This window comes from Pinus tabuliformis, chromosome J (genome assembly GCF_031772625.1).
Source record: "Pinus tabuliformis cultivar Carrire ecotype Pingquan chromosome J, CPIR1, whole genome shotgun sequence".
NCBI classification, from domain to species: Eukaryota; Viridiplantae; Streptophyta; class Pinopsida; order Pinales; family Pinaceae; genus Pinus; species Pinus tabuliformis.
In genome coordinates, this window is record NC_142295.1 from 361,887,830 (window position 1) to 361,903,371 (window position 15,542).

General features: G+C 38.9%; 1 protein-coding gene across 1 annotated transcript; it reads right to left on the minus strand.

Annotated features, from left to right (window-relative positions):
- Nucleotides 1-9,315: 9,315 nt before the first annotated feature.
- On the minus strand, nucleotides 9,316-10,230 carry LOC149227240 (uncharacterized). The gene has a single exon (XM_089380438.1). It carries the CDS (start codon nucleotides 10,228-10,230, stop codon nucleotides 9,316-9,318), a length of 915 nt encoding a protein of 304 aa, XP_089236564.1.
- Between the last annotated feature and the right edge of the window lie 5,312 nt (nucleotides 10,231-15,542).

Genomic DNA, 15,542 nt, shown 5'->3' on the forward strand with positions numbered 1-15,542 from the left:
AGTCCCTCCCATGACATGGGAATGCATGCAACTAGGGCCCTCCATTCACTCTCATAGCAATAGAATGCAAGTGATGGGTATTTTTAGCTATCTCAGAGCCATTGACCTCGGATTTTGAGCCACTTTTTCAAGGCCAGGTCTCAGGCCACTGCCTAAAACTTCATGGAACTTCCATAAATGAAAAGTAACATCCAAACAATTATACAAATGCAAATACTTGAACAAGGACTTGACTGGAACCTTACTAGCCATGATAGGAATTTCATCAAACATGTCAAAAATATGCATTCTACAGGTCATAACAATATATCTGAGCATAGGGGTCTCATACCTATTTGAGAATCTCTATAAAGCATTGGCGCCTTATCAAATTAATTGCAATATCATCTAATAGGTCATATATTCATTGTTCATCCTCTTATGCTTTCCTTCTTTTACTTTTCCTTCTTGCTCCAAACCCCAAGAATGCCACAGTTCTCCAAGAAAAATCTAAGTGTCCAGGAGTGTGTGAGAGAGAATAGAGAGATAGCTCCAAAACTAAACTTACAAAGGTTTGTCCATTGATCCTCGGAAGCCTTTTTATTAATTAGGCCTCTATTTTATTCAATTTTCCCTTATTTTCCTTCATTTTCCTCCTCACATGAAACCCGTGACCTTTCACCTTCCTTTTCTCCTAATTTCCATTATTTTCATAGATAAAATGCCAATTAATGCCTAATTCCTTTCCGAAGCCTTTGACTTTTCCAATTTCCATAGCCATTAATTAATCATAAGTGATCCTCATCACTATGTTTTTTCCCAACATTCAGCTTGGAATACTTGTCCCATGACCAATGTCTTATCTTTTTACTTTATTAACTTTATTCATGGATTTTTTCCCAGGGTTGTTACGCAACCCTCCCCCTTGGGGGAACACCATCCTTGTTGTTCAAAGACACCTACAACCAACAAAACTTTTGAAAAGAAAAACATACATCCTATGAAGCTTTATAACTTAGCTCGTTCCAATATTTATAATGATCATCCTACTAAAAGAAACCAACATGAAAACCATACCACTTATTGGAGCTTTATAACACAGCTCATGGTAGTACTTACAACCATACACATATATACATATACCAAAAAAATTACACCAAAAAAGATACCAAAACATTCACTCAACAAGAAAATAGAGAAGGATACATAGCTCGCATTTGATCTTCCATCTACCATGTAGCTTCATCGGGCCCAAAGTGGTTCCATTGCACTTTAACTAGCTTGATTTTTTGGTTCTAGAGCATGAGCATATTTCTCTGCACAATGCACTAAGGTTCTGGCTAGAATTCTCCTTTTGGCTCCACTTGCAATGCACATCATTCAATCACATGATCAACACCTTTAACATACTTCTTAAGAAATGACCCGTGGTAAAACTAATGGAAAGTTTCACTGTCGGAGGTAGTGCAATTCGATAGGATACTCATCCAATCCTCTCAATAATTTTGAAAGGTTCATAAAAATGAGGTGTCAGCCTAGCACATGATCCAATCCTCAAGCGGCTCTTCTTGGGCTTGATGTGTAATTACACATGTTCCCCAACCTGAAACTCCTTAAACAACCTATTTTGATTTGCATAACGTTTATGTCTGTCATGTGCTGCTGTTTGGTCAATTCAATGTCCTTGAATTAGCAATCATAAATTGTCAACTAGGTTGCGTAGACTGACGAAGTATAGGTGCACAATATGTGCTTAGAATTTGTTTTACTAGGTCGTTATGTATTTTTCAAAGTCTAGTCCCAAGATGGAGGTGATGTTTGTTAGTTGTATTAATGTTGTAATTCTTAAGGATGTTGATTAACGTTCCTAGGAATTAATCACTATTCAATCAGTGAGGGTGATTTTACTTATGTTAGGTTGTTAGGATTTGATTTTAAATCTCTTTGCTACAACTCCTAATCCTATATGTGTAAAACAAAATCTTACTCTAGTAGCTATGAAGAAATACTATTGAAATCAATTGTTTTAGGAGAAGTCTTCTCGCTTGTTTAATTTCTGCTCAAACAATGTAATCCAAGCAACATTTCTGAATTAAACACACTTCAATTATGCTGGATAATAAGCAAAGGAAATAACTATGCAGTACCAAGTATAAAGCAAAGTAAACAACAGCCTAATCTAGGTATAAAGCAAAGTAGAATTCTTATGGAGATAACAATTTGAAATCATTATACAGCATGATCATCCAAAACAGAGCAAATGAATAATTGAAGGAAATCAAATTGTATTTGATCAAAACCTGACACTGATTGTAGGGGCCCCCCACATAGTAGTTCAGAGCTTTAAACCAGTACAATGCTTGCACATAGAAGCCAAATTCATTCACACGAAAGTCACAAATTATTAAGAAAACATTTCATTCGGCGCACACCCAAATAACAATGTGGCCATTAAAATTATAGCATTTCTTTTGCACAACTGTATGAGAATCCTAAGCCTAATATCTCTTAACCCTATCTAATCTTATATCGTGAAACTGTCGTTTTTCTATTTCGAAAGGAAAACTATAAGGTTTCAGCTGATCTTGGCTCTATTCTTCGTTAATATGGCGGTTGACTTGGAGTTTGACCGCGATCTTCTATGCCTCCTTTAGAAAATGATTTCAAGTGGATAGGAAGGTCTCCATGAGGGAGTCACCTTCTATCCATCCACACCTTTCGTTGTTGAACTGGAACTATGGAACCTCACTAAAAATGAAGGCAGCTACGGAATCCTGGACTAGCTGTAGAAACAGGTCGATTCGGTAGCTAATGACAACTTTAGTTAAAACAATAAGGTATACAGCTTAATATGAACAAGAAAACATACTAATGCATACCTTCATCAAAACCTTGTAGATATGGTTTTATTAAGTGGTAAATATATATGAAAAAGAGAGCATTGTTGGGAAAAAAGGATGTCACGGTAGGGCAATCTTTAGACTCTACATTCCCCCAGACTTGAGATGTTGTATGTCCTCATACACTTCTTCCTTATCTTTTGCTTGTGTCTCTTGTTTGTTATCTCCCCTTTTCATTGTTTTCTTATTTATGATAGAGACTGGAATTCTAGGCTTCCTCATTAGGATTTTATACTTTAAACTGATTATATCTCTATGCATAATTTTTTTCTCCTTCTTCAACTTCTTGTTTTTCTTATACCACAGGATTAGATGTAGGATTAGATTATCACTCTTGGTAATCTATATTTCACTCTGTGTTTTTAGGGCTTGATTTTCATTTTTTAGATATTGATTCAGTGTTTCTGGTTCAAAGATCTCTTTCTTCAAGATGTTTGAGGCCGATTATTCATTTACTTGGTTGCTTTCTTCTCCAGGGCTCTGTATTGTCTCCTTTGTTGTTGTCGCCTTCCTTTCCAGTGATTCTATGTAGTCATATATTTCTTGTTGTGGAGGGTCAATACTTGGACTATGTATCGGGCTTCCTAGAGCTGATTTGTAAGGCTATGGTGATGATCTTGGTGACCATTTTGGAGAATCCACAAGGCTTCCAATTGGCTCATCTTATATTGGCTCAATCTCCATCAGAGTGTTTTCTGTTGGCTCATTTTCCTCTAGGTTGATGTATTATGTAGTTTTTTTGGGGTTGTTTGTTGAGTCATGTTCAACCTTGTGCTCCTTCTCAACCCTAGGGTTTGTATTTTCTACACTTTCCTCCTCTTATTCTCTGATTTTCCTTTTAGAGAAGAGGTTTCAATTTGTGAGAGTTCTTCTTTTCCTGGGCTAGCTTTCTTTCTTCTAGGGTTTCCCCTCTTCATTCTCTGCAAAATATTTACTATGGGCAGCTCTTCTTCTGTTACCTCTATCTGAGTTTGAGGTGCATGTTCCTTTGTCATTTCTATGGTTCTTTTTCTCCCCCTGAGGATCCTGCTGCTACTTGGTTTTTCTGGGGATTTTTCCTCGAAATGATTCCTTATCAAGAAACTTTCCTAGTCATCCCCTATACTTCGGAGGTGAAATTCGACCAATATTTTCACCAGACCATGATGGTACATGGTGTTTTCTATGCATTGAACTTTCTTCTAAACATTTGTAGCCATTTTCCTGAGGCTATTCGAGATAAAATAGGGGAGTTTCATCTGATGATCCTCTAGGAAGTGCATCATTATTCTAACATGATAAAAGTACATTTGTCCAAACCTACCCTCACAAGTGATAAACTTCTAAAGCACAAGCAATAAGTTTCTCTATTTATTTTTAAGAGCAGAGCTTGGAATACCTTTTTTGTAAATCGTTGTGTCCATGCTTGGATTCTTAAGGAAAACCAGGATTTAAACAGGAACGCAACAAATTACGGAGATAATAATAAACACATAGATGCAGCGGAAATAATACTTCATTTCATTAATGTAAAATACTGAAAATATGCTTACAAACAGAAATGGAAATAAACCAGCTAGGTCGATGGTAGCTTATCTCTAAGAAGAGATGTGGCAGCTACATGCCTCTGAACTGCCTTACAGTGAGGCTGAAGGGCCTTTTTATTATTGAACAATAAGAGCAAACCCTAAACAACCATAACCATAACCCGGGGAGATGTAATACCAAGAGGTTATGGGCCCCGTTGGGGTGATTTGGACAGCCAACTTCCCGGGGTCATGACTTGGTCATATTATCTCTGTTTGACACACATGATAACCCGTTGGAAAGATCTCTCTAAGGATTACGATGGAAAAGACGATTTTATAAATAAATCATTGGCGGTAGGTTTCCAAAAAAATGTCGTTTAGGGCCTCAAAACAACTCCGGAAGTTTAGGACCCGAAAAACTACTAAAAATAGTAAACCATGATACAATTAAGGAAACTGAAAAACTGAAAGAAGCAATGCTGGGGGTACAAGTGGAATTGGCGGGTGGCCACCAATATCCACCTGGATCATTCCTCCCCCCTTAGGAAGCAATGGTCCCCATTGCGTTGAGTTCCTCCATGAGATGAGGAAACTTCTATTGAACTTGGTCCCTGGTAGGCCACTTGCCCTGGTGAAGGAGTTGGCCTACTTTGACTACTGGATATAGTTGGATATTCTGCTAGCGAGTGTGCTTGGTCTGTGTGTCCATGATCGATCAGTTGCAACTTGTTCCATGCAATCAGGATTTAACTCTGTGGGTATGAATTGTTTTGAAATTTTGGATGTGTCTAGTAATGGCGGAAAGTATGGCCGAAGGCGGTCCACATTGAACATTGGGTGCAAGCCAAGGAATGGGGGAATGTTGAGCTCAAATGAATTGTCTCCCACGGCCTTGGTAATGGTGTAAAGACCATATCGGAGTGGTTTGAGTGATCCAAAATGGATCTTGGATAGACTTCTAAGTCTAAAATGTTCCTCACAGAGGAAAATGAAAGTCAAGGGCTGCTCCTAGAAATAGTCCCATGGCGTAGATCTTTTCATTCTGAATCTACTGCAATCTAAATGGGCTAAAATGGACTTCGGATGAAGAAGTTATCGCAGAAAGAAGATTGCCTTTGTCCTTTGAAAAAGGAGGCAAATTCTTATTAAAATGTTCTAAAAGGCTCATTGAGGAAATCGCATTGTAAAAGGCCAAAGGGAAGGACTTAACGCAAAGAGAGACCCTCGATTAGTGATCTCCGATATATCGGATCGGAGGTAGGCCTACATGCGACATCGAGACCTAGGCAGAGCCAATTGCGACGAGCGATTACGATTGTGATCGACTAATCGGCGGATCAGCAATTGGCATAACCAAAGGGAAGACCCCCAAGCCATTGTGAAAGTGATATTGCGACATGTGATAAAGTGATGGGACGATGTACGATCGCACGACAGACGTCAGATCAAGAAAAGAGATCAATGGTCCAGATTTAATCGGTGATCGATGATCGGTGATCCCTGATACTAGAGCCAATGTGATTGCGATAGCGATATGCCAATAAGGGACGGAACTGATGGGTTTATAGACCCGATTTCATAAGTTTTTAAATCCGAGAATTCGATATTTCTGTGTATTCCCATGTATTTGGGTTTCAGCCATGCAATGATGCGATTGCGATATGCCAATGGAAGACAGGCCTGATAGGGTTTATAGGGGCGATTTCATAGACTTTGAAGTCCGGGTTTTTGCACCCAATAGTGTTTTCTTGTGTAATTTTGTTACGAGCTAGAAATGCATTATTTCATGGATTTCATTCGGAAAGAGGCCACCGGTTCATTTTCCATTGGAAACAGCCATAATTCCTTGTGCCACGTTGTAGGAAAGCTTTTCTACAACAAGGATGCGTTCTGAAGCGCGAAGAGGTAGAGACTGGAAAAAGAATGATTCCTCATGATCGAAGGGACAGAGGAATGGCTGTGGAAGCCATAGAGCCTGATTGAGAGGGAAACAAAGATTTTTGGAGTCACATGGAGGTCGAGTTAACCAGAGAGCTCAATTGGTAGCAGCGAGTTATTGCTGAAGGTTGCTAGAAGGTTGCAGAGAGTCACTTGGAGGTCAAGTGAATTACAAAGGCACGCAGAGGATGAGAGAAGCTTAGAAGTCGAGAGCTGAGAGCAGAAAACCAAGAGATGAGAGCCAAGAGCCAGGGCTAGGGCCAGAGTGAGAGCCAAGAGCTAGAGCCAAGAGCCAGAGCCAAGAGTCGATAGCCAGAACCAAAGCCAAGAGCTAGAGCTAAGAGCCGATAGCCAGAGCCAGAGCCAGAGCCAGAGCTAGAGCCAGAGCCAGATCCAGAGCCAGAAATCCTGAGAGATGCAGAGCTAGGGATAAGATGGTGTTCTAAGCCCATTGTGTTTTGTGTAAACCAATGGAGTTGAGTGTGGAGCTTGTAAAAGAACTTATGCCATAATCCCAGAGAGCCTAGTTGAGTTGACTAGAGCTCAAGGAGACGTAGCCCAAGAGTTTTGGGTGAAATCCATATTATATTTTTGTTCTGTGTGTTTGTTTTATGGCTGCATTATTTACTGTCACATGTATTTAAATATCAGCATAAGCAACAAAATTTAAAGCACTTAACAGTTCAAACAGAAGTATACACCTATTTTCAAGCATTATTAATTCCACATTTGGTTAGTCATAAGGTCTTGGGAATATATAAGCTCTGGAGTGGGAGAGGTTCTTGTAAGCTTGACAAGAAGCCTTTAGTGCCCCATTTTCAAATCAGGTGGTATCGGAGCCTGAGATTGATTAACCCCACCTTCAGGAAGGTGATACCAAAGAAAGTAGTATCAGATCAGAATGCTTGATTGACATAACAAAGGATTGATTGTATTCTTGTTTGTAGACTGACTATTGTTTGCATTTGTAGAGGTGAAGGGAAAGCTATTGTTATTTGAGTCCAGGAGAGGACAAGAAGGAACAAGGGCTGAAGGCATTCTTCTCATCCCAAAGGACCTCAAAGCAACCCTTGAAGCACAAGAGGTTTGTTGCAAAAGGTTGCTTGAATAAGCTCTTTCTTGATCTTGTTTGAAGTTCTTTTGTTCATTTGCATAATGACAACTTCTACAAGTGATTCCTCAAATTCCTCCTTCATCACAAGATTCTTTGATGAACACATGAAGAAACAATTGTTCACCATGATGGACAAGGTGAGAGAAATGTATGAGGATGGAAGGAAGAGCAGCATACTTAGAGTGTAGTTGAATTCTGTGGAGGAAGAGAAGCAGTTGCTTTCTGAAAAATTGTAGGAAATAGAGAGGCAACTTCATATTGCAAATGTGAACTTGAAAAGGATGCATGAGTTGGAGACACGGCTCTTTATTGCAAAAGAAGCCTTGGTCAAGCATTAGCTTGAAGAAGAGGTAACCAATTCCTGTTTGTCTTCAATTTCCTCTAAGAATGATTAAGTTGGTTCATTTGAAAAGCATACTAGAGGCATAGGTTCCAAGTTAATGTCCAAGATGGGCTATGAAGGAAAAGGCTTGGGAAACATGCACAAGGTATTGTTGAACCAATAATAGTTGAGGAAAGGCCTAAGTATTTGGGTCTTGGCTATGGACAGTCTTATGGAGAAAGTCCCAAAGCTGCCATGAAGGCCATTGAAACAATTCCAAGAAGGAGTTTCATTTCAGGTCTTCTACTTCAAGAGTGTAAAGATTGTATTCATGGGGAATATAATAGCTTGAAACATCATTTGTAGTATGCAGATGTTCATAAGCATGCACTTGAACTAGAGAGTTGTGGAAACTCTGAAAGCCTTGAGGAGATTGATGATGTCCCAAAGGGAGCCACTTCTTCATTCAATTCCCACTTGGAAGAGATTGGCCACATACAGGGAACTTTTGAAGGAAAAGAAGCAAGAAGCCCAAGGTCCATTGGACAAGGCAAGTCATGCTGTCAAAAGGATGCACATGTGTTGCACTTACTGCCATAAGCAAGGACATGTTGCTACAAAATGTTGGACTCTGAATCCAACAATGCTTCCATGAAACTTGTGTTAGAGCCTAGATTTGCCTTAGGCTGAAGGAAGGAAAAATTTAGGATAACCACAAACCACACTCCGCGTCGTAGCTAGCCCTACGAGGATAGGAGAGGGCTCTCTCCGGGTCACACTCAGCAAAAATAAACAATAGGGTCTGAGATGACTCAAAATGAATACTGATTTTAGGCTAGTAAATAGATATGAAAGAGGTAATTTTTTGAATGACTGAATTTTCTGGGTTGTATGGGACAAAGGACAGCCTGAGCTAAGAAATTAAATCAAAGATATAGAATATTTCGTGAGGCAAGATAGGCAGGAGTTTTAGCAATCAAACTAAAATAATATGGAGTGGAAAAGACTGTTGAGAAGCTGAAAAGGGCATACACATGAATCCTTTTCAGACAGAAGAAAAGACACAAAGCATGAATGCCTTCCCAAGGCAGAGCAGTAAACTGGATTCTACCTTTCTTACTTAAAAGCATTCAACTGGAAATGATCATGCATGGACAGTAAAACATAACAAGGTACATATGAAATAGAAAGGAGAAACAAATGTTAAACTCATACCACATGAATCTCATGAATTAGAGCTGCATCATTTATTAATTTTCAGGCAAAAATGTACAGTGAAGCGCTGAGTGTTTCCTCCACACTACTCCCAGAAATTCCAACCCCTTACAAATGATTTTCAATACAATAAATAGGACCAATTTGTCAGAATATGGATCGACAGACAGAGGACCTGTTACAACAGCTCAAGAACTGGAAACTAAAGATAGACAACAAAATAATCTTCAAAAGCTGCGTTACACTTGAAATCTGTTTGATAACCCACAAGGAGGCAACACCTGTATCGTAGATCTCGTAACTGAAGACAAACATAGACCATCTGTTCCTATTTCTCTGCTATGACAGATGTCTTTGTTTTAAATGTATGCGTTCGGTCTTTGACTGTTCGCTTTCCTTTTTACATTGGTCGTTTGAATAAAAACTAATTTTTAATAAAAATGGCTTTGAACTAAGATTCTGCTTTTTATAAAGGGGAAAACGTGTCTCCATCAGCTGAATTTTGGGATCCTCATAGTTGTTGCCCAGCTCCTTGATGAAGATAAAGGGGCAGTACCATTCACCAACTATAACAATAGGTGATCTTTTCTCTGAGAATGAAAAATTGGAAGGGGGTAATTGTGACCTCAAGTAAGCATTCTCGCCTTGAACATATACAAGTCTGTCATGTTTACCACGCAAATCTTTGGGGCTAACTGACCAACCATCCCTACGTAGAAACTGTGGTGGAAAACCATCTGAAGCGATGCACTTTGAAGTAAACCCACGTCTCTTTCGAATTACTTGGATCTGTTGGTATGGATTGTTGGGTTCCAGAGATCTAGGACGCAAGTCTTTGATACATCTACAGATACAGAACTTAGTCATGTCTTCTTCTGTGGAGCAACTTTCCACCAATCCTTTGTACTTGCGTTCAGCTCGAACAACGTAGTACCGATTGGAGGAGATGGGTTGGCCTAGAACTGGAATAAAATACACTCTATCCGTGTGCGTAGAGGAATTTTCTCCATTTTGCGTCCTGTAGACGGTTTCCAAGCATTTATCTTGCGGGAAAGGCAATTCTCGCAACTCGTTACAGCAGCAGCCCCAACAGCACGCACCCTGCTCCTCGTCGCCTTCCTCTCCATTTTGCTGAAAAACTAAATATGCAGAGTAAGGGCCTTCGGGTGGTGGGAATAGAACACCGCCCTGTTGGATATTTCCATTCGTTGCAGCAGCCTGCTTGTAGGCCTCTAGTGATACCGTAGCATACATGGCATTGGGTATTTACTTCTCCCTGGCAATTCCATGCGATTCCTTGGCGATTTGGAGCAAAGTATGGTAGTTTCAGGCTTTTTGTTGTGTGTGCTGTGCAGGAGGCCCAATGCGTTGTGCCTCCTGGATGCGCCGTGCTAGTGTAATTTTGCACTAGATGATCGCGCTCAGTGCGCCACGCGGCCCATGTGCGCCGCGCCACCTACTCTATGTGCCGCGACTCCTTCCAGCTCACAGTTTCGGCATTCCAATATGAAATTCACTTTTCCACAGCTTGACTCCACTTTCCAAAGATCTCTTGACGTACTAATGATGTTTCAAACAATGAAAAGCATGTATATAGTGATGGGTTCAATTTTTTCTTCTCAAAAACCCATTTTCTTATGTTTAGTTTTGGCACTTTTCAACACTTTAATACAGCTATGTTTTTCAAGTTTCTACATGATTTTGGCTTTAAATGATGAATCGTTTGGGCATTTTTGCAGGGACGGTGGCATGTTTTGACCAAGGAAGACCAGGGCTGCTCCTGGAGAATTCAATAACTGAAGAACTTTGGAAAATGTTACAAAAGACAAAATGTTGACTTTTCTTCAAAACAGAGTTTTGAAGGACAGTCATAATCCATCAATATGATGATGAAATTCGCGAAATAAAAAACATGTGTAGAACCTCCCTAGGGCCTGCTGGCATTTGGACACTTTAACGACTCAAGCTGTGAAACCCTAGACCTATGATTGACATGACTCTTTGCCCATTAAAATATCAAACATTGACTGTCATGGACTTTAATAAACATTGATGAAAAGACCTAAGCCAGCAGGTACAAGACATGAGGGGAACAAATGACAAAGCCCTTCCGTCAGATTATGGCATGCTCCTAAATGGAATGTAGGTGATCGAGCAGAATGGGACACCTAAAAATGAAATGCAAAAAGAGTTTTGTGTTCGCATTATGATACATATGTTGTACTTGATGGCAACCCACTCATCTCAGATGATAAATTATAGTGCAGCAAAGTTCACGCACTTTCATGAAGATAAAAGTTTCTTTCATGTAGAGAAAAGTTCACGCACTTTTATGAAGAGAAAAGTTTATTTCATGTAGAGAAAATTTCATGCACTTTTATGCAGAGAAAAGTTTATTTCATGTAGAGAAAATTTCACGCACTTTTATGCAGAGAAAAGTTTATTTCATGTAGAGAAAATTTCACGCACTTTTATGCAGAGAAAAGTTTATTTCATGTAGAGAAAAGTTCACGCAATTTTATGCAGAGAAAAGTTTATTTCATGGAGAGAAAAGTTCACGCACTTTTATGTAGAGAAAAGTTTATTTCATGTAGAGAAAAAGTTCACGCACTTTCATGCAAGGAAAAGCGCGTATATGTTGGAGAACTTACCTTTGGTCCATGGTAGTTAGTCCTTGGTATTTGAACCTATGGTTTTGGACCATGGTACCTCGTCAGAAGTGTTGATCCCAAGTATTGGGTTCGTGGAATTGGTTTATTATGGTTTTGGTCCATGTAGAGAAAAAGTTCACGCACTTTCATGCAAGGAAAAGCGTGTATATGTTGGAGAACTTACCTTTGGTCCATGGTAGTTAGTCCTTGGTATTTGAACCTATGGTTTTGGACTATGGTATCTCGTCAAAAGTGTTGATCTCACGCACTTTCATGGTTGGTTCATGGTATTAGTTCGACAGTTTTTGATCCTATGGTTTTGGCCCGTGGTATTGCATCCAAAAGGGTTGATCTCACGCACTTTCATGGTTGGTTCATGGTATTAGTCCAATAGTTTTTTGATCCTATGGTTTTGGACCGTGGTATTGAGAAAGGACTAAGGCTATAAAAGAGGAAGGAGATCATTTGGCAAAGTATTATCTGAATTATCTGAATATCTGATAAAGTGCTAGATCTGGAATACTGTGATTGGGTTATGGTGCAGATCTGGATCTGAGCTAAAGAGGGATCTCACTGGTTGATGGAGAACAAGATCTAAGGATAGATCGGGATCAAATGGTTTGAATTGAACTATCTCTATATATTTGATTATGCTTATTCTAGATCTGTATATTGAATGATCTGAACTGGGTATAACTTAAGTTTGAAATCGCTGCAAGTCATGTTTGAATATTTATAGATCTGTACGTGGGTTGGCTTTGGTGTAAGCGCATATATATGCAGGTTTGGTTCATTGTAGTAGCGTATACAATTTGAGCTATGATATTTGAAGTCACAGGTGGTTCTGGTTGTTGATGAGTTCTGATGACAGCTTAAAGGTGTCAGTATTCTACATATCCTGTTTGGTTGATTGGGTTTAGCTTCAGTATTGATGGATGAGAACTAATATTGGATCAGGATCATAATGACTCATATTTGTGTGATCTGATGGACTAGATCTGGGTGCTAACACATATATTATCCTTGTATATGTATTGATCTGGTGTTTGGGTGATTCAGAAGATTGATTGATTATGTGTTTCAATGATATTAATGGGTCCAGTATGAAAATTGGATGAAACGTGGCCTTTCAGATTATGTGTTGTGCTTAAGGAATATCCAGTCTGAAAATGCATGAAACGTGGTACCTGGAGGAGAGAAGATTGTAGGCTGGCGCCTACGTACTAGTATCTAAGCTAGTACAAGAGCAAAGGGGGTTTTAGCTCCCGTACTGGTATAAGACTGCACCAGTACTAATATTGTAAAAGGATTTTCTTATTAAGAAGAAGATTGAGATGACTTGCAGCAGGTGGTTTTCTCCCACATTGGGTTTCCACCTTATATCATGGTGTTCATGTGTGTGACTTATGTGTGATGATCTGTTCTATGTTATTGCACCAATTTACTGTTAATATGGTTGATAATGTTCTAATGCACTCATTAAGGATCAACTAACTGAATCATAAAAAGTTGTGGAAGTAGCATATATGAATCTGAATATGGAAATGAAAAAGTTTTATTAATGTAATAATACTGATCCACCCCCCCCCCCCCCTCTCAGTATTATTTCCAACAATTGGTATCAGAGCAGGTTCTTTGGTAGAAGCTTGATCGCTTGAAGGAGATCCGTGGAACAATGGGAAAGAAGCTTAAGAAGAAAGCTCATAAGAAGAAGAAGACATCTCAGAAGAACTATGATAGTGGGAGAATCGATTGGGGATTAGGTATAAGAAGCTCTTCAGATTCAGATTCAGATTCGAAATCATTTCAGAATGAAGATGAACTATCAGGTATGAATTTGCTATCCTCTGATGTTCCAGCTATCTATCCATTTGGAAAAGATGGAAGTGATAACGAAATAACTGAATGTGCTCTTATGGGTGAGGAAGAAGGATATCAAATAGAAGCAGAATTTAACAGGCTGACAAACAAGATTAGTGAACAAGAAAGACTTCTGAACATAAAGAGTGGTGCCCTCAAAGAAGCTGTTACTAGACAAAAGGCTCAACGAGAGTTATTCAAGGAGAAATATCAAAAGTTGCAGGTTGAAGCAACATCTCTAAGAAATGAAGTCAATGAAAAGAACACAACCATCAAGAAACTCATAGATAGATCCAGTTACTATGAAAGTCTTGAAGCCACGATCCGCTCTCTAAAGAAAGATCTTGAAGAATCAAAGAAGCAGAATAAAGATCTAGTCCGAGATATTGAAAAACAGGGAAACGAAGTTATCAGCTTAAAATCTCAGCTAGAACGTGCCTTCAGAATTCATCAAATGCAACAGGATCTGAATGAATAACAAGAAAAGGAGATTCTCAAGCTAAAGCATCAGTTGGAAGAAGAAAGGAAAGATAAAGAAGACATGAAGAAGCAATATCTAGAAAAATAAGAACAACTTCAGGTTGAGGTAAATATCTTGAAAATTAGATTAGAAGAAAAGGATAAGCTCTTACGTTTTCAAGATAGTACTAAAGTCTTGGATGATATTCTTAATAGTCAAAGACCTCCTGCTATCAAAACGGGTCTTGGCTTTCATGAATCTGTTGAAGGTGAATCTAGTTCACAAGGTGAGGCAAGGAACTCTAAAGAGAAATCTAAAATGATCAACAAGGAGATAAGAGAGATGAAAGGTCAATCTCATCATCAACCAAGGAAAGAAATTCTTCAAAGAAAATCTTTTACTCCTCCTATGAATAATGTTGAATGTTATGTATGTCATAACCTTGGACATGTTGCAGCCAGATGTAGAAGAAGAAGGGTTCAAGATCATCAAACAAACAGATCATCTCAGTCAAGGTACTTTAATCGATATTGCTTTGCTTGCAATATGTTTGGTCACAAATCTGCTGATTGCTACAAAAGGAATATGAAACATGTAAGATGTTATGCATGTAACAAGCTTGGACATATAGCAAAGGAATGCAGGAACAAAGCACGGACATCACACCAAAAGGAGAAAACATTATCACACTTGAAGATATGGAAGAAAAAGGAAGTTCAGTCAGAAAGTGGCGGCACAACACATTATACAGACATAACAGAGGGAGCCGGAAGTGTAAAACTTCAATCTCCTACGCAAGCTTGATAAAGGGAAGTTTCATATATACGAGAATTTGCTACTGCACAATCGCGTATATGATTGTTTGAAGAAAGGCAGTAGGGACAGATTCAAGAAAAGGATCATTTTTGCTCTAATTGATAATGGTTGCATTTTTCTAATGATGTGTGGATATGATGGTTAGAAGTATTTTGGTTCTAACTTGATCAGATTTGACAGATGGCACAGGTTTAGGGGGAGCATATGCTCTTAATGCATTGTTGGCATTATGGTTAATAGTCCTTGGTGATGATGCTTATATGGATAAATGATTCATCTTGCTATGATATGGTTATGAGTTGTTCAGATGATTCTTGGGGTTACATAGTTGATATTTAGATCAGATTTGTGGTTGATTCTCTAATGTTGCTTACATGGTGATCTTCATAAGGATAAGGAGAAGTACATAGCTTGAATTCACATCTTCTTTACTTGATGATGAGTCACTCATATGCTGTTGTCATCATATGCATAAAGATCATATATTACAGTTATCGTGCAGGATTCCTATTGTTCTTGGCACATATATGGATGAGGATTGTTGGCTGGATACATGGATGATTATTCAATGTTGCATTGTTGGAGACATGATGATGATGAGTTCTTACCTATATGATGATAGGTTGTTTCTTACATATGTTGATTGATATTGGTGATACTTGGTCCATGCAGATCTGGATGGCTATGTTGTTTCTCACATATGATAGAATGATTCTGTATATACAGAATTCTATTCAAAAGGATGAGTTGATAGGGACATACCTTGATGATTCATGCAC